The sequence below is a fragment of the Chrysemys picta genome, chromosome 7 (assembly GCF_011386835.1).
Source record: "Chrysemys picta bellii isolate R12L10 chromosome 7, ASM1138683v2, whole genome shotgun sequence".
NCBI lineage: Eukaryota > Metazoa > Chordata > Testudines > Emydidae > Chrysemys > Chrysemys picta.
The window spans coordinates 125,635,228-125,654,386 of NC_088797.1; the positions used below are offsets into that span (position 1 = coordinate 125,635,228).

The 19,159-nt window shown below is 41.2% G+C and overlaps 1 protein-coding gene across 2 annotated transcripts in view; it reads left to right on the forward strand.

The window, feature by feature from the left end:
• The window catches only part of SLF2 (SMC5-SMC6 complex localization factor 2), a 61,136-nt gene that overhangs the window by 35,697 nt on the left and 6,280 nt on the right, over positions 1–19,159 (forward strand). For both annotated transcript variants that reach the window (XM_042845193.2, XM_008179785.4), the window contains exons 9-19: positions 1,155–1,257; positions 3,200–3,275; positions 4,876–5,017; positions 5,785–5,887; positions 6,828–7,004; positions 7,666–7,763; positions 12,363–12,450; positions 13,040–13,168; positions 13,947–14,024; positions 16,976–17,062; positions 18,544–18,612. In XM_042845193.2, the coding sequence (XP_042701127.2) occupies positions 1,155–1,257; positions 3,200–3,275; positions 4,876–5,017; positions 5,785–5,887; positions 6,828–7,004; positions 7,666–7,763; positions 12,363–12,450; positions 13,040–13,168; positions 13,947–14,024; positions 16,976–17,062; positions 18,544–18,612 (1,150 nt within the window). The remainder of the gene's footprint in view (positions 1–1,154; positions 1,258–3,199; positions 3,276–4,875; positions 5,018–5,784; positions 5,888–6,827; positions 7,005–7,665; positions 7,764–12,362; positions 12,451–13,039; positions 13,169–13,946; positions 14,025–16,975; positions 17,063–18,543; positions 18,613–19,159) is intronic.

Genomic DNA, 19,159 nt, shown 5'->3' on the forward strand with positions numbered 1-19,159 from the left:
TTGGTTGATGTACTCTGTTGCAAGCTGGTCAGGGATCAAAATTGGGATATGCGTTCCATCCATTGCCCCATTGCAGCTAGGGAATCTCATTGCCTCAAAGCCATCAATTATTTCCTGGACATTACCGATAGTCACAGTCCTTCATAGCTGGAGGCAATTAATGGCCCTGCACACTTGCATCACCGCAGCACCTATGGTGGACTTTCCAACTCCAAACTGATGTGTGACTGACCGGTTGCAGTCTGGAGTTGCCAGCTTCCACACAGCAGTTGCCACTCATTTTTTCCACAGTGAGGGCAGCTCTCATTCTTGTGTCAGTCTGGGGCGAGCTCCGCCCAAGGTTCCAAGAAGGTGGCTTTACGCATCTGAAAGTTCTGCAGCCACTGCTTGTCATCCCATACATGCATCACGAGGCGATCCCACTACTCAGTGCTTGTTTCCTGAACCCAGTACCGACAGTCCACCCTGGCAAGCTGTTCCGTGAATGCCAGCAGCAATCTTGAATAATTTGTTTCCATGGCAGACTGCAGGGCGGGCATCACCGATTCACTCTGTTCTGCAGCTCATGAAATACTGCAGGACCAACTGCATTGTGTTCGTAATGCTCATCACCACAATGGTCAACAGCTGAGGATCCATGCTGTCAGGAACAGGTGGTAGGCACGCCGTTTACAAGGGCTATTGAAAAATCGTGGGAAACGAAGTAGGAAATCCATGGAATGATGGGACAGAGAGAATTGCATCACAGGATGGCGAGCACATCCCCATGATGCACTACAATCCATTTCCAGAGCTCCCAGCAGCAGAGGGTGACAAAGGGTGGTGAGTTGCACAGTGGAACAGCTATCCACAATGCATTGACTGTGGACATGCTCAGCTGACACAAGTAACGTTGCATGGACATGCTCCACCAATGTTATTAAAGCAACTTATGATCGTTGACAAAACTTAAGGTGACTTAACTCTGTAGCATAGACATGGCCTACAACTTGTATTCATCAGGAATGTAGTGAAAAGAATATCTGTAATGGATGTTTCATAAACTCAAATTCTTGTTAAGTGAGATCTTGGAAAAAAATATTGGTTTTATGGTTTTGGAGATATCAATTTTATCACCAAATTGATTCCTGTTCTCTTTCTTATCATTTTCTCAGATCAGAAGTAACACAGCAGCTTTCTTTAACAACTCAGGGTTTCCTCAGTTGTGCTTACAGTTGTACACCGTGCCCCATACCAGTTTTAAAGTGGCTGTTTCAGGTAAAATCATTACTATTTTCCACTTCTCCTATATAATTATATTCATGATTAGTTTATTTGGGGACCAAATGTGATGCGAATGTCATACAGTTAGAATACCCAAGATTCTGAATCTACTAGATCAGTTTCTAATTTTAAACCTAAATCACCCTCTCTTTCTGGATCCTGATCTGTCCTCCAATCTGAAATATTTCAGCTGCATCTCTCTTCCTGCAAACACCAGAGACATTTCAGACATTGTGGGGTTCCGGGGCTTGGCCATGCCACTTCTGTCTTTTCATCTTCCTGGCATTACAAACAGAATAGGACTTCGGCAATCCTGCCTTATTCTTTAGAATCCTAGTGTCTTAAATCTTATTTTAGGGGCAACAGAAAGCTCTCTTCCGTTTTCCCATACCTGCTATCTCTTTTAGGAGATCAAATTTCTTGTACCCAGTCTGTCTAGTCGGACCACCTGCCAAAATTCTTTTTTCTCCTCTTCCCTCCCCAATCAAGGCAGAGCAGGCCAAACAGAGCAAGTGAAAGACCAGTAGGTGCTCCTTCTGTCAGGAGTCGTAGAAGGGTTGGGGAGCTCTGCCACACCTGCTCCCAGTCCATAGAACCTTATGCTGGGGAAGGGGTTCTGACTCTGGACAGCAAATCAGGGTTTCCATTCCCTTGTGACCTTTCCACCATTACCAGCAGGCTTCTGTAGAGACCCTCAACACAGGGGTGGTTCTGTCCTGAAAGAGGCCTAAGGGTGGAATATCTCGTCTAGCATGTGGCTACTGTTGACTTCAGACATGTGGGTACAGGAGTCTGTACAGCATAGATGTTCTCTGGAGCTCCTCCACGCCCTTCATTCCCTCTTTAGACCCAGAGAAATGTTAAACCGACTGAAGGAGACCTTTCACTTCTATAGTTAAGGGCCTTAAAGCCTGTCTTTCGTGATAAAAGATGCTCAAGGCTGTAGTGTATATTCTCCACAGTAAAGAACAGATTATGAAGAGTTTGAGCTGTCTTAGACCTCAAGAGAATGAACAGGTAGATGAAGGCAAAGTTCAAGATTCCAGAAGGCAGGAGCCCACTTACCACATTCCACAGTGGCCTTAGGAAAAGATGTGAACCACCATTTAGGAAATCTTCTTCAGGGTTGTCTTTATACCTTTTAAAAAATAAAAAATAAAAACTTACTCCCCAGTTCTCAGCAACAATATTCAGGAAGATGGTCCCCAAATGGATTATTACAGTACTTCTGGTTTTAGGAAATGCTGCTCTCCCACCTTACCAATTTTTCTTTACTGTTTGCTACATCTCAAATGTTTCTGAGAGAAGAGGTCAAGATTCAGAGAGCAGATCTTACTACTGCATTTCCTTTCTTTTCCCCCAATCTGCCTGACTCAAAATAAGTTCTTCCTCTACAATCGCCTCTTCAAGGGTCATGTATATAGTTAATACATTTGAATAAGGTCTTAAGAGTTTATCTACTGAGAATTCAGTGTTTCAGTACGGTCTTATGGATGCTTATCTGGCCAAGAGTTGAAGTCAAGTCACAACTGCCTTCACTACTGGTTAGAAGAGAGACTCTGTCCAGGTGGCTTGGCTGGGGGAGAAGTCCGTTCCAGAAGGAAAATCCTCATGTGACATATCTCACATTGAGGTTGCCGCTACTAGAATGAATCTTCTCATGGACTGTTGAGACATTGGGATGTAGGATTCTGACCTTATCCTTTGCAAGAATGTAACTTTTTATTAAACATTCACAAGATAAGAACTCTGAATGACGCAAATAGCCTGAATACCTTGTGGTATCATGCCTCACACTGTTCCTTGCTTAGGAGGCTTTGGCATTTATTTATTTTCTGTTACCTGTTTGTTCTCTTAACAAGGATTCAGATTATTTTATTAATAAAACCTCAGTGTAACTAATATGTAACTTAGTTTGTAATGCTTCTTTCAACAGATGATGTCAGTTCATTCAGACTACTATGTTTCAATGCAGATTTTGGATACTCTGATGGAAATAACAATTAAAAATGGTGAGTCTTTAAACAAGAGACAGTTGTGATTGACTGTGGATAATGGTCATTAGGCCCAAATCTAGAAAGAGGAAAAACAGAGAATTCTCTGGTTCTCTGATTACATTGCCACTGTAGATCCGCATTGTGAGTTTAGGTCCCTTCACTGGGTGATATGGCGCACGTTTCATAGCCCCTAGTCTTTCAGTGATTGTGTGCAAGCCATATAGCTGGTCACGATCTCAGTGTACAGCCGCAGAGGCAATACACCAATACAAAGATTACTCTGGTCAATTACCTTCCATCCTTGCCCAAATAGCATTAAAACTAGGACATCTGTCCAGTATATCAAATAGATCAGAAGTCTTTACCTTTTCCTCTGCATTTATTTTGTGAGGTATAGGCAAACAGTCCCTAGACTAAAAACTAGAAGGAAGTGTTGTTTTCAAACGGTTATAACCAGGACCCTAAACAGAAAACGCTGCATGGTTTTCCTTCAGGATTAATAGCAGAAGTGGTAACAGAGGGCCCCATATATGGAAATTGCCTTCGAGCATCTGCCTCTGCTCTCATTTCCTGCTTATCCTCCCCTCTCTCATTTGCAGTCTCAAGGACTTCTGTCTGACCACTCCATATATTCTCCAGCTTTTTTTGTTCATTCAAATCCCTCAAAACTCACTACTAATTGAAGCCTACCAGCTAATTCTTTTAATTAAAAATGCAGTCACTCACCCATTTCATATAAACTTTTACAAAGCTGGTATGGGTTTAGAGTTTCTCTTAACCATCCTATTTATTTTGTACTTGATTTCTGTTGTCTGTTTAGATTGTAAGCTTCCGGGACAGGGAACATGTCCTCCTTGTCTTGTACATCACTGTGTGTATCTTTGTCTCAAATGTTGTTCAATAGGAGTAGGGTTTGATCCTGCCTGGGGCACTCAGTTCCCACTGTTTTCAGTATTCCTCGCAGTAGCATCAACTCCCAGTTTACAAAAACTTAACCCAATTCAGAGCTATAATCCTGATTCTTTTTGTTTTCTGAAAAATTTTGCATCCAGTTTCTATCGTCCCTTCTTAACTTAGCTACCCCTAGACTCTAGAGCATCTTCTACAATTATTGTGTGTGTGTCAGATGGTAAACCAATATCCCCTAGGCTTTGAGCATCATCTCTTTGTTAACTTACTCATGCTTGATGGCAGTTATTACCTGTACAATGCTTTCTGGTTTAGAAATTGTGTCCGTTCTTAGAGCCAGGCATAACCCTTCCAGTGTTGTTATAGTAGGCCCACTGGCAGTTTATGTGATCCTCTGAAAGTAACTCTCACTCCACATATCATGCCCTGGATTGGGCAGCAACTTCAAAAACTCACCTAAATCATAAACTGCTCTCAACTGGACAACCAATACCACCTTTCAGTGTCAAGCTCCACACCTTGGTGCTACAGAATTATCCTGGTGGCTTTGAGGATAACAGGCCTCCACTTCGATGTACAGAAGATCCTCATGTTAGTAGCGCTTAGCACTGGCATCGCATAGGGCCATTACACGTATTCAGATTCTTTAAAAGCAACAAACTAAAATTAACTTTTTAAACATTAATTTCTTGTTTTGTACTTGTAGCTTCCATCAGCGATGCACAGTCTAAAGTGTGGATTCCCTCACTGTCTGATATATCGGCTGTATTTATCAATATGGGAGTGCCTTTTAGATCTTTATTTCCTCTGCAGCATCTACAGCCCACCTTTAGTGAAGATGATATTTTGTAAGTATTTTGCTCTTGCTTTCTCTGTTCTAAACAATAAATATCCTCTCTCGTGCTGGAATGTAGACTAGAAGCTGCTTCCTTGGTTTTCTTCTGTCATGCCCACTCTTAACAGTGTACAACAGCCTGTTAACCATATAGTACATAGAACACATACCACTATAACAATTTCTGCCAATTAAATGTTCAACGAACCAGAGGGTTTATCGGTCCTTGGCTCTTCCTGCTTTAACTTGAGTTTTGCAAAAAGCACAACCTAGGAAATTGGGTCAAACCATTAAGAGTGCTTTAGAACAGTGGTTCTCAACCAGGGACCTGGGGTCCCCTAGGGGGCCTCGAGCAGGTTTCAGGGGGACCTCCAAGCAGGGCCAGCATTAGACTCGCTGGAGCCCAGGGCAGAAAACCGAAGCCCCACTGCATGGGGCTGAAGCCTGGGGCCCTGAGCCCTGCCGCCTGGTGCTGAAGCTGAAGCCTGAGCAATGTAGCTTCGTGAGGGCCCCTGTGGCGTGGGGCCCCAGGCAATTGTCCTGCTTGCTACCCCGTAACTCCAGCCCTGGCTTTTATTTGCAGAAAACCAGTTATTGGGGCACAGGTGGGCCGTGGAGTTTTTATAGCATGTTGGGGGGGCCTCCAAAAGAAAAGGGTTGAGAACCCCTGTTTAGAGAGACCCAGACCTTGTTCCCTATGACGCTTTCTAAGAAACGATGCAAAGTTTTCTTAAATTGAATCAAAATGGTTTTGGAATATCTCTTTCTTTTTTCTGTTAGATCTGAAATGCAAATAACAGTGGGAAAACAAACAAGTGGAGACACCTCTGCAGGTCCTGCTTTTTCTTGTCTGCCAGAAACCAACCTAATGAATGTGGTCAAGGTGAGATTTCCCAGTGCTGTTTTTTTAAGGGAGATCTATGTCTGAGTGTAGTACTGGGTATGTCCTGTGAAGGGAATACTATCCTGGAGAGCTCTTCTGAGTAAAAATTTAAATACAAAATTTTTAACTGGCTTCAAAAATATCTTGTGGAAATACTTTAATTGTCGTAACATATCATTTTGTGTAGGGAAAGCGACAACTTTATTGATAACATTACTGTTTATAGGAAATATTTAGAGCAACATTCCTGAGAAATCCAGAATAATGTGTGTGTCTCAGGATGTCGGTTAAGGAATACATATATTTTCAGAAGAAAGTAAAGTGAGATTAACCCATACAGTAGTACCTGAAAAGTCTATAATTTTGACTAGGTGCTCTCAAGAATTGTTTAGCTGGGACGGTTGTCAGCAACTCACCACCATATATAAACAGGATGAGTGTTCCATGGGGGGTCACCACCACTGCTACAGCACCTTTTCCCAGCCTCTCAAGGGAATATTGTATTGGAATCAGCTGAAAAGACACCCTGTCTGAATGACAGAAAGGAGGGAGTGAACAGCTTAAGAAAAATGTGCGACTGTAAATGAAAGAATTCTCCCTTTCAGTCCCCTTGTATGATAGATGTTGCAAAGGAAATCCGTCAGTTAATACACATTTAATATGCCTGCTGACAAATTTAAGCTCCTACAATATATTTTAAAATACAGCAGAGTCCTGTTTATCTGGTCTCATTGGGACCCCTTGCTAGATCCGATAAAGAATGGGAAAATGCAATGCTGTATCGCCATCTAGTGGCCACAGGCGAGATCACCTGCTGTGGAGTCCTGGTTGTTCCGTAAATGCAGAGAGCCGGTTAAGGAGGGGGTCGGATAAATGGGGTTCTACTGTAGTCATTTAACTAAAATCTCATAATTTAATGTTTGGTTTTTTCCCCCAAAAGTTTCTTGGTTTTTGTACAACTATGTATCCGGATGGTTATGCGGACCAAGAAATATTGCTGCTGCTGTTACTGCTATTTAAAATTAGCCTGGAAAAACTATTGAAGCAAGTTCCATTGATAGATTTTCAGTGCCTGCTGTTAAAACTACTGAAAAATATCCGAGACTGGGATGCCAAGGTAACTTCATAACTAATTGTATAGTGCTAGGTATACAGAGTTACAGCTTGAGTCCAAGGAAATCCTCTCTTGTTTAAACCTTGGCCCATATTTAAGTACATTCACATGGTCATCCTGATTTGTGTGTTTGACTTAGCAAAAAATTTCTTAACGTAAATAACAAAATTGCTGTTGGAAAATTCAGTATAAGCAAGATGAGTTTTGGATCTCTCCATGATTCCAGGGGGCAGTGACTGAGTATGTGGGGGAGCGGGAGAAGTGTAAATATTTCTTTGCCATTGTGCTTGTCTGTCTTTGTCAGTGAGTAGTATATTGACATGTACAAGAATCTGACTCAACAGAATTCTTGTAAATTTAGAATGTCTGCTTGAAAGAATGAAGCAAAGCATTATCCTAAATGTAGCTGGCAAGCGAGATTTTTGGCATACAACCTCGACTGTCCTGCTGTAAATTAATAAACCTGGAATATCCATGGCTGACTAGCTACAAATGCAATGCAGAAAATAGCATTGACATACTCTCCCTTCTTTCTGCACAGCTCCAGGGAGGGAATAATCTTCTGACTGTAGATATGTGGATTTTCTGACAACTTTTCATACATGTGACAGCTGACCATTGTAATATAATCCATTCTTAGTAAATCTTTCCTTTCCTTTTTAAGATGCCTCAGCTCTGTCTGACAATAAGTGAACTTTCCAGTCATCACCATGATCTCCTTTGGTTAGTTCAACTGGTCCCTAGCTGGGTAAAGCGTGGAAGGTAATAAGTGTTGCATTTATTTGATGATAAGTTAACAGTTTATGTAATATCAAAATTGTGTTAAGCACATTAGACATATCTTGAAATACACACAGGTTTAAGGAAAGAATCCTACAAAGAGTGGAGACATTGGAAGAAATTGCTAAGAGAAGTATAAAAGAATAGCATAATCATGTAGGTACTAAATCAAAAAGGCTAAGGCACAAAATGCGTCCCTTCTAGTAAGGGACATAAAAGGCAATACAAAGAGATTCTTTAATTACATTAAGAACAAGAGAAAGACAAAGGAAAAGTGTAGGTCCTTTGCTTAGTGGGCAGGAAAAGATAACTGATGACATCCAGAAGACTGAGGTAGTTTTGCTTCAGTCTTCACTAAAAAGGTACTCCACATAATATCAAGAACAAGGGGGAAGGAAAACAAACCGAAATAGGGAAAATAACAAGTTAAAGAATATTTGGGGAAGTTTGATATCTTCAGGTCAACAGGGCCTGATCAAATTCATCCTCAGTTACTTAAGGAACTAGCTGAAGCAATCTCTGAACGGTTAGCAATGATCTTTGAGAATTCATGAAGGACGGTTGAGGCAAAAGATTGGAGAAGGGCAAACATGTGGAACAAAGAGGACCTTAGGCTGACAGGTCTAGAATTTCCCAATTTCGATACCTGGAAAGATTCAGGAACAAATTATTAAATAATCAAAATTAAATTTATTAAACAGTTTGTAAGCACCTAGAAGATAATAGGATTATAAGGAATAGCCAGCCTGGATTTGTCAAGAACAAATCCTGCCAAACCAACCTGATTTCCTTATTTGACAGGGTTATTGGCCTAGTGGATGTGGGGGAAGCACTCCAACTTTTGACACAGTACCACATGACTTTTTTTCATAAGCAAACTAGGGAAGTGTGGTTTAGATGAAATTCCTGTAAGGTGGGTGCACAACTGGTTGAAAGACCATACTCACAGTAACTACCAGTGGCTCTCTGTCAAACGGTGAGGATGTTTCATAGGGGGGCCGGCAGGCATCAATTCTGGGTCGTGTGTGTGTGTGTGTACGTACACATACACGTACACGTGTATACACACACACACACTCTATTTTCATTAATGACGTGTATGATGGAATGGAGGGTGTATGTATAAAATTGGCAAATGATGCCCAGCTGAGAGGCATTGCAAGCACTTTGGAGGGCAGGATTAGAATTCAAAATGATCTTGACAAATTGGAGAATTGGTCTGAAATCAACAAGATAGAATTCACTAAAGACAAGTGCAAAGTACTTCATTAAGGAAAGAAAAATCAAATGCACAACTGCAAAATGGGGAATAACTGGCTAGGTGATGCTGCTGAAAAGGATTTGGGGGTTATAATGGATCACAAATTGAATGAGTTAACAATGTGATGCAGTCCCAAAAAGGGCTAATATTCTGGGGTGTATTAACAGGATTCTTGTGTGTAAGACCTGGGAGGTAATTGGGTCCCACAGTACTTGGCACTGGTGAGGCCCCAGCTGGAGTACTGTGTCCAGCTTTAGGAAAGATGTGGACAAATTAGAGAGTCCAGAGGAGAGCAACAAAAATGAGGAAAGATTTAGAAAACATGCCCAGCTTTTTTATCTTGAGAAAAGAAGACTGAGGGGGCACCTAATAAATCTTCAAATATGTTGAAGACTGATTAATTGCTCTGTGTCCACTGGAGGTAGAACAAGAAGCGTAATGGGCTTAATCTGCAGCAAGGGAGATTTAGGTTAGATGTTAGGAAAAACGAGCTAACTATAAATGAAGTTAAGCTCTGGAATAAGCTTCCCAGGTTTTTAAAAACAGGTTGGACAAACTCCGGTCTCAAGGATGGTCTAGGTTTACTTGGTCCTGGTTCAGCACATGGGGGCTAGACTTGATGACTTCTCGAGGTCCCTTCCAGCCCTACATTTCTATGATTCAATAATTATATATGTAATTTGTGATTAACTCTTAGACCACAAGCTTAGTTTTAGTACATAGGCTTAAGTACTTGGGCTTGAAACACACTTTAGCTCTATTGCAAGGGCTTAACTACTTGAGATTCTTTCTGACATCAATTTTTCAATCACTCTGATGTCTGAATGCTCTCTGAAAGTAGTAATGTCAGTTTTTTCCCTATTTATTTTTTTAGGAAGTATTAATAGGTTTACAAATCCTTGCCATATAAATATTGGAAACAAAACAATTATTACAACAGTGTTTTTGTTTAGAGAGCTGTTTATACAGTAACACGGTGTTACCATATTGTAGAGTATCAGGGGGTAGCCGTGTTAGTCTGTATCTACAAAAACAACAGGGAGTCTGGTGGCACCTTAAAGACTAACAGATTTATTTGGGCATAAGCTTTCGTGAGTAAAAACCTCACTTCTTTGGATGCATAGCGTATTGTAGAGTGAGCATCATTACAACGCTCATGCCTAAGGCTATTTTTTAGTCATGTGTATTTTTAGTAAGTCATGGACAGGTCACAGGCAGTAAACAAAAATTCACGGGCCGTGAATTGTCCATGACTTGTACAATATACCCCTGATTAAATCTTGGGGAGGAGGGTGACCTGGGGGGTGCCACAGTGGCAGGGAGGCGGTGGCCTGTGGACCCCCCCCCCCCCCCCACTGGTGCTGGGTGGGGGGGGGGGTGTTGGCGGTGCTGGCAGGCTCCCTCCCCGGAAGTGACAACATCCCTCAGCTCCTAGGCAGAGGCGTGAGTGCACAGCTCTGTGTGCTGCCTCCTCCTCGAGCGCCAGCTCCGCAGCTCTTGTTGGCCAGGAACTGTGGCCAATGGGAGCTGAAGGGGCAATGCCTGCAGGCGCAGGCAGTGCGCAGAGACCCCGGCCGCGCCTCCCCCTAGGAGCTGAGCGATGTTGCCACTTCCGGGGAGACCCCGCCCCCCCCCCCCCCGGAGGTAGGCGCCACCCAGAGCCCTCACCCCCTCCCGCGCCCCAGCCGTGAGCCCTCCACCCAAACTCCTGCTGCTGGGAGGGGGAGGGGAGGTTGTGGCTGCTGCTGAAGCCTCGGAGGTCACGGAAAGTCACGGAATCCGGGACCTCTGTGACAAACTCACAGCCTTACTCATGACACATCATTTTTAGTGATTTCATTACATTGAGTCAAGTATCAGGGGGAGCCGTGTTAGTCTGTATCCACAAAACCAACAAGGAGTCCAGTGGCACTTAAAGACTAACAGATTTATTTGGGCATAAGCTTTCGTGGGTAAAAAACCACTTCAGATGCATGGAGTGAAAATTACAGATGCAGGCATTATATAATGACACATGGAGAGCAGGGAGTTACCTCACAAGGGGAGAACCAGTGTTGACAGGGCCAATTCAATCAGGGTGGATGTAGTCCACTCCCAGTAATAGACGAGGAGGTGTCAATTCCAGGAGAGGAAAAGCTGTTTCTGTAATGAGCCAGCCACTCCCAGTCCCTATTCAAGCCCAGATTAATGGTGTTAAATTTGCAAATGAATTTTAGTTCTGCTGTTTCTCTTTGAAGTCTGTTTCTGAAATTTTTTTGTTCAAGTATAGCTACTTTTAAATCTGTTATAGAATGTCCAGGAGGATTGAAGTGTTCTCCTACTGGCTTTTGTATGTTACCATTCCTGATGTCTGATTTGTGTCCATTTATTCTTTTATGTAGGGATTGTCCAGTTTGGCCAATGTACATGGCAAAGGGGCATTGCTGGCACATTATGGCATATATAACATTAGTAGACGTGCAGGTGAATGAGCCTCTGATGGTTTGGCTGATGTGGTTGGGTCCTCTGGTGGTGGTGGTAGAGTAGATATGGGGACAGAGTAGGTAACGAGGTTTGCTACCGGGATTGGTTCCTGGGTTAGTGTTTCTGTGGTGTGGTGTGTAGTTGCTGGTGAGTGTTTGTTTCAGGTTGGGGGGCTGTCTGTAAGCGAGGGCTGGCCTGCCTCCCGAGATCTGTGAGAGTGAGTGATCATTTTCCAAGATAGGTTGTAGATTGTTGATTGATGTGCTGAAGAGGTTTTAGCTGGGAGTTGTACGTGATGGCCAGTGGTGTTCTGTTGTTTTCCTTGTTGGGCCTGTCCTGTAGTAGGTGATTTCTGGGTACCCATCTTGCTCGGTCAATCTGTTTCCTCACTTCCCCAGGTGGGTATTGTAGTTTTAAGAATGCTTGATAAAAATCTTGTAGGTGTGTCTCTGTCTGAGGGATTGGAGCAAATTTGATTGTATCTTATTGAATTGAGTGAGATCTGTCAGTATTTTAATGTCTCAACTAGCCAAGGATCCATAAATAGAAGCTGGTATAACATTCCTGGAGAGAGAGGGCCTGTGTCCTGCACTGTGGGCTTAGAGGCAAGCCTCTGAGATGACATCGACATGTGCATGAGCAGGATTGCAGCAGCAGGAGGGAAACTCCTGACAGATGTTTACCCACTTGTTTATTTTGGGGCCTTTTACCCTTATTTAGTGAAGCTGGAAGATCTGCACTAGCTATGCAAAAAAGCACATGCTAAAATACTTTAGGGAAATCATATTTTGCCCAATATGCAATGTAAAAAGCACTTACTTGAGATGTTCCTTTTTTTAAAAAATCTTCTCTTTCAGACAAATAAGACGACACCTTAGCCTAACGATAATTTCAAAGCTTCTTAACAAAAAGTATACAAGTTTACCTGTTACCAGTGACCTGCAGGTACGGTATACATACCTTTTGTTAAAATTGTGTGTGTGTATGTTTGTGGGTTTTGTTTCATTTTGCCATTTAGTGATTAACTGGGTTTAATTTACATCTTGGTCTTGACTCTCTGAGGCTGATATTTGCTATGTTTTAGGAGCTCTGCAAGATGACAGATTTCTAAAATTCTGTAAATCACTAGTGATGTATGCTGTTAAATATAGCTTTTCATTCCCTGACTTATTCCACAGCTTATCATTGCTTTATTCTGTAATATGTGATTTTTTTTTTTAATATTAACCCCTTAAGATCAATTTTTCTGACAAAAATGGTACCCTGCCCTTTGCAAATTTCTCCTGCTTATTGCTTCTCATGCAAAAATCAGCCCTTGGTTACTAACATAGTGTTGGCTTAATGGTGGAAACACACAAGAATTAACTTGTTGTTTTGTGAATAGAGTAAAATTGCCTATTATTTTAGATGTTGTTTTCATTTCAGTGGACAAAATAATCTCCGACTGGTGGTGGTCTGTTGTTTATACTGTATTGAGCTGTGCAATGTCAGTAAACTATACTAATTCCTAGAATGTTTGTTTGCTCTTATATAGATGTCTCTTCTGTATCAGTATCTGGTGCAGATGAAGCCTTCTAACTTGTTAAAGAAAAAGATAGAAGCAAGAAAGGAGCAGCAGGATGACCTCACTGGAGAGTGCGATCATACAGAACTAGAGCAGCAGGTATATGTGTAGGACTAGTGATTTGCATTCCTCCTCCACATTTATTTTGTAATTTGGAACATGCTGACTTTCATAATTTTAGAGTTGAGGGGTTCTGTGTATGGAATGCCTTGCAGCATCTTGCCCATAGTATTTTTATCCATTCATTTGAGCTATTTATTTATTTATTTATTTATTTTTCAAGTTATGGTAGTGCTTAGAGGCCAGATGAGGTTGGGTTTGTATTTGCATGAAAAATGCTTTGCACATAATAAGGCACTTTGCACCCCAAAGAGCTTACATAAAAGTTGACTACTCTGCATTAATATTATTCTTTGCCTATATTGGAAGACTAGAGATTGCGTAGGATGGCTTTGTCTGAAAGCCATTCCTTCAGGATCTTGGTATACGTGTTTGTTGTTGTTGGGTGGGTAAGAGGAGAGAGAAACATAGCTACCCATTTTATGCATCCAGTTTGTTTTAATTATAATTGGAAATACAGAAGACCTTTCAGGTCATGTAGGGACCCATGTAAAATTGTTCCTAAATTGTATTTTCCAGTGCTCCTGCTCATACTGTTTCAAATTATTTATTTAGGCAAACTTTCAGATATACATGTTTGATGATCTGGCTTTCTTGAGGGCTTAAAACTAGATATTATAGCGCTAAAATAAAATGATCCTAAAATCAGTTATCAGTGGTGTAGTTTCAGAGGAGGGTGGCTGCACTCTGAATTTAACAAAGATTCAAGTTCATACTTGTAATATTAAAAGTATTAATTATGTTGGCTTCTTTCTAGGCATACTACCTGACCTACAGTCTTCTTCACTTGGTCAGTGAAGTTAGTTGTTTTGACGTTGTGAATTCTAATCAAAGGGTAAGTAACTGGCTCAAGTGATTGGCTGCTTATGATGGTGTTTTTTTGTATAGGGACACAGTTTAAATTCTGTTAAATATTAGAGGAAAACATTTCTTACTTGTGTAAGAGATCAGTGGAGCTGGCTGGAGAACAATTGTGTTTTTTCATTCCAAAGTAGAACAGAGGCAATACGACTTTGGAATTGGTGCATCACCAACAACGTAGAGATATCTGCATCCTATCTTCCTGGACGTCAGAATACAATAGCGGATGTACTAAGCAGGGATTTCTCACAAACCCACGAATGGGAGATGGATCCTGGAATTCTCAAGTCCATATTCAAACTATGGGGATTCTCCACCATAGATCTATCCAGATGTGCTACCAAAACAAAAATGTACCATCTCCAGTGGGAGTTCGTACACACTCCACCAGAGCACTGGCAGCATCTGTGACCTATCACTGACATTTGTAGAGCAGCTACCTGGGCGTCAGTCCATACTCTCACTAAAAACTATGCTTTAGAACAACAATCAGCATCAGATGCTCACTTTGGATTTAAGATGTTATCCAGCATCAATAGACCAACTCTGAAGCCTCTCCCGTCCATTGAGGGGCACTGCTCAACAGTCACCTAAAGTGGAGCACCCACAGGAACACTCCTCGGAGGAGGAGGAGGTTGTTACTCACCTTGTGCAGTAATGGAGGTTCTTCGAGATGGTTGTCCCTGTGGATGCTCCACTATCCTCCCTCCTCCCCTCTACTTCGGAGTTTCATGCGGATTCTCAGGGGTAGAAAAGAAACAGAGGGACGTTTGGCTACGCACCACTATGTAACCACTCGGAACAGCGTGAGACGGCTACAGCACGTGTGCGGCCCAGCCAGGCACTGCTACCACAAATCTCCAATTCCAAGCGCAGGGCATCAAGACACCTAAAGTGGAGCATACATAGGGACAACCTTCTCGAAAAACCTCCGTTACTGCACAGGGTGACAGGTTTCAGTGGTAGCCATGTTAGTCTGTATCAGCAAAAAAACCAAGGAGTCCTTGTGGCACTTTACAGACTAACAAATTTATTTGGGCATAAGCTTTTGTGGGCTAGAACCCACTTCATCAGATGCATGAAGTAAAAAATACAGGAGCATGTATAAATACATGAAAGGATGGGGGTGCTTTACCAAGTGTTAGGTCAGTCTAACAAGATAAATCAATTAACAGCAGGATACCAAGGGAGGAATAACCCTCTCTTTCAAACACTTTCACGAAACAGAATTGTGTATGTCTGTTTTCGGATGAAAAAGGTTAGATTTTTGTTTCAGGTCTCTGTAAGTGACGTGACAGTCCACCTGGACCTCGGAAACCTTCGCGCCAAACCCTTTTTGAAATCGATACATCTTAGCAAAAGTTTCAGCTCTGAAAAGGCACATTTTGACAAATAAATATTTAGTCAAAAATGTTTTGACCCACTCTAGATATTGCAAAGTATTTAACAGAGCAGAGTTAAGTACGGGAGTGCAGCAACTGCAGGCTAATAGAGCAGCCCTTATAGGCTCAGTAGCAATAGCTCTTTTGGCCTAGGAGGTTAGAATCCACTTATTGAGGGGATATTGACCAGGAGACATCAGTTATCCTATACAGTAATTTGGTCTTTCTTTATTCCTTCCCATTGAATTGCTTACTGTAAAGTATCTGAACAGTCTTATTGCTGATGCCGTTGCCACTCCGTGGATCTTCCACATGGTCGCTAAAGAAATCTGACTATCACGTGACTCCCTTAAGACGGAGAATGTCATTCTTGTGTCTGCTCCAATCTCTTGCTAATATTTGTATGATTGTGCCAACTACATAGGATTGTGTGATATCTTTGTGATACTAGTGAATGTCCCTGAGCAGTGGTTCTTTACTGTGGATCAGCAGTGGTCCACAGAATGAAACTTTTTGATAGCGATGCACTGGGAGATTGAGGACAGAAGTCTCTTATGAAGTGGTCCACAAAATGGAAAAAAGGTCGGGGTACTACTGCTGTGGAGAATAGGATGTTGTCAGCCTGCTTCACTTCTGATGACCTTGAGTCAGAGATTGGAATATGCAGTTTCTAGAAGTGAAAGGCCTGTGCATAACCCACTAGTATGTTTTGCATTTAAATTATCTACCTTGAGATTCAGACCTTTCTTGGTTTTTCCATTTTTATTAATCAAAAATAAAAGGTCCATGCTTCAAGGTGCAAGCTTCCCTCCTCCAAGCACACAATTCCAGCCTCCACAGAGGAAAGTCAAGTTCTGTTTTTTTGAAGACTTGTTTAGGAAGGAAACAGAATTCTCCAGTGAAGCATCTGTTGGATATGGGAACCAGCTCTCATTGTCCAAAACTCCTGTAAAATAGGATCCTAGTTCATATTTAGCAAAAGGATGTTGCCAGAAGATTAATCATCTTCTAGGAGAGCTGCCACAAAAATGAAAAGACCATTAATTCCTCCAGGAAATGCCCCATGATTACCTGACTTGTCTGCTGAAAAATTATATTTTGACTATTGTAGTTTCAATGCTTTCCGTGAACATTTGTTCTGAGTGGCACCTTTGGTCTTATTACTTCTAGGGCATTGAAGACTCAAAAAACTAGCCAGTTAGAATTAATTTTCCATTGCATAATTCTGCTAAATGAATATAACTTTGGAACTACGGTTTTAAAAAATGTTTAGTCATGAGTTAAGTGGTGTTAATGGTGCCTAACAGCAGTGGCCTTATGGTTCTATTAGTAGTACTCCTGGGTCATCCAAATGTGTGTCTTGGAGAAAATGCTTCAAATTAAAAAACAAACAAAAAACAAAACAAAAAACAAAACAAAATGAAAAAGCCCTGCAAAAACTGTAGGTGCTTTTCCTATGTTTGCAATTTTTCTGTTTAGGATTTAGATAAAGTTTAATTTTGAAGTGATGAACTTAAACAGTTTTGAATTTGTGTTTGTTTAGAAGTGCTTACTGAGGCTCTGTGGCGCCTTAGAAAAACATGTGAAGTGTGATATTCGGGAAGATGCAAGACTATTTTATAGAACTAAGGTAAGCGGATGTGTGTCTTTGAAATGTGTTCCATTTCCCTGCTCCAGCTTAGGAGGTTCTAGAAGTACTGATGATTCCCTTACATTTCCTTGCTGGCTTTATATACGTAGGCCCTAATCCTGCCAAGACTTGCACATGTGGTTTAACTCTATGCCCTGCAAATAGTCGCATTTGCTGTCAGAAGGACTCTTTAGTACACGGAGTCAAGCATGTGAGTAAGTCACTGCAAGATCAGGGCCACGTTGCAGCTATCTCTTTTTCTGGCCAAGGATCTCTGGATACTGCTGCATTTTCCTGCCTAGAGACGTCACTGATTGTTGATGGGGGAGGCACTCTTTTGGACTAAGGGAACTAACCAAGCAGCACTTGCAGAGAAACAGAGGACTGGGAAAGTAATCTGATTCTTTTGCACAGTGATCCATAGCTTTTATTTGAATTAACAAGTAACTTACATACATACATAATTAATTAAGACACCAAAAAACCCAAGGTGATGCAGAATTACGCCTAGCTCACCTATTTTAGAATATGTTGTAGTGCTTTACTTATGAGGGTCTCAAGTTTGTTCCTTGAGTACTTGCATGTGCTTTAGTAGCAAGCCACGTCAGAGCAGATGAACGGCATGGCAGTCCTTACCTGTCAAAAGCCTTTTGTTCAGTTAAGTCAAACCTCTATATTTTTATGCTGTTTTGCACCAGCTTAGAGACTTCACTAAATTCCTATCCTTCAAAAAGCCTCTTTATTGACAATTGATTCTATATAGAGGTGTTATTTGGTGCAGTTAATACTGCAGACCCACTTTAACTATATTTCAAGTTTAAACTGCATCCCCACCACCCTACATGTCTTTTTGTGTGCTGCTTTCGCTTACCCTTGAGGTGGGAAGGGGTTATTGTGTTCCTGTTTGACTGCTTCTCCCCACCACTTCTGCTTGTATGTAGTGTCATGAAGTAGCTCTTGGGGGGTACCAGTGTGTTGGGTACTGTACAAGCAGAGTAAGAAATAATGTAAGCTCTTCAGAGCAGAAATTTAAGTGCATACTCAAGATTGGTAGCCATGAAGTATGGCCTTATGTATGAGGAACACCTTTTAGAAGCGGTCTGTGCTGCTGCTTATTGGCCTGAGTAATTACTGTAACAAGATAGTCAATCCAGTGGCAAACTGCAAGACTTGCATTTTACACCCTGCTAACCCAAAAAGAGAGACACTGGTATTATCAGGCAAATGCTTTCACTCTAATCTCTAGCACTGATATTATCCATGTGTTAAATTGAGATAATTAAGTTCATCTTGCTTGTAAAATTGTCTATCACTACAGTATCTGCACATGGAGTATAAGCATTAGATTGAGCTCAAATGCCGTCACCCCAAAGCCCTGCTGTATCACAGCTTTAAAAGGGATCTTCATATGCTGTCTTTATAAGTCTCACGTTTGTTTTTATTTCTATTAAATTGTTAAATGAATTAATTTTTGTTTATAGGTCAAAGACTTAGTTGCTAGGATATATGGCAAGTGGCAGGAAATGATACAAAATTCTCGGCCTACTCAGGTACTGTTAAACCAATTTTTCTTATTGCTAAGTGCATTTTACTAATTTCTGTGTTACTTGAAAGTATAATGTAGCAATTGTAAAAAGCAATTTCTAATTAGTAAATGAGTCAGTAGTAAAGTACACTATCTACTAGCTGTGCTTCTATAATCCTTGGGTGAAATCCTGCCTATGACTTCAGTAGGATTTCAACCTTGTTTTTAACGCATGGCTTGAGTGACCAAGTAAACTATAGTATACTTGGGTTGCATTTTGTAAGTGATATGCCTTCAAGATATGTAGGTGATCTTGTGTGGAATGTACAAATATCCAAGTTGGATATCCAAGATTTGGGGCTATTTCTCTCAATTTCTAGGTTAGTATCTCAGTAGGATGCCATGGTATCGGAGTACCTGTTCTTACTATTTTAATACTAACCAGGGATATAAAAATTATCTTAAAGGGAAGTTTGTTTAACTTAAACCAGTAATCTGAAAGAGGCTTCTTGGATTGAGTTTTAAGCATGTATAAACACTTAAATCTATTTGAAATAATTATTGAATAATTA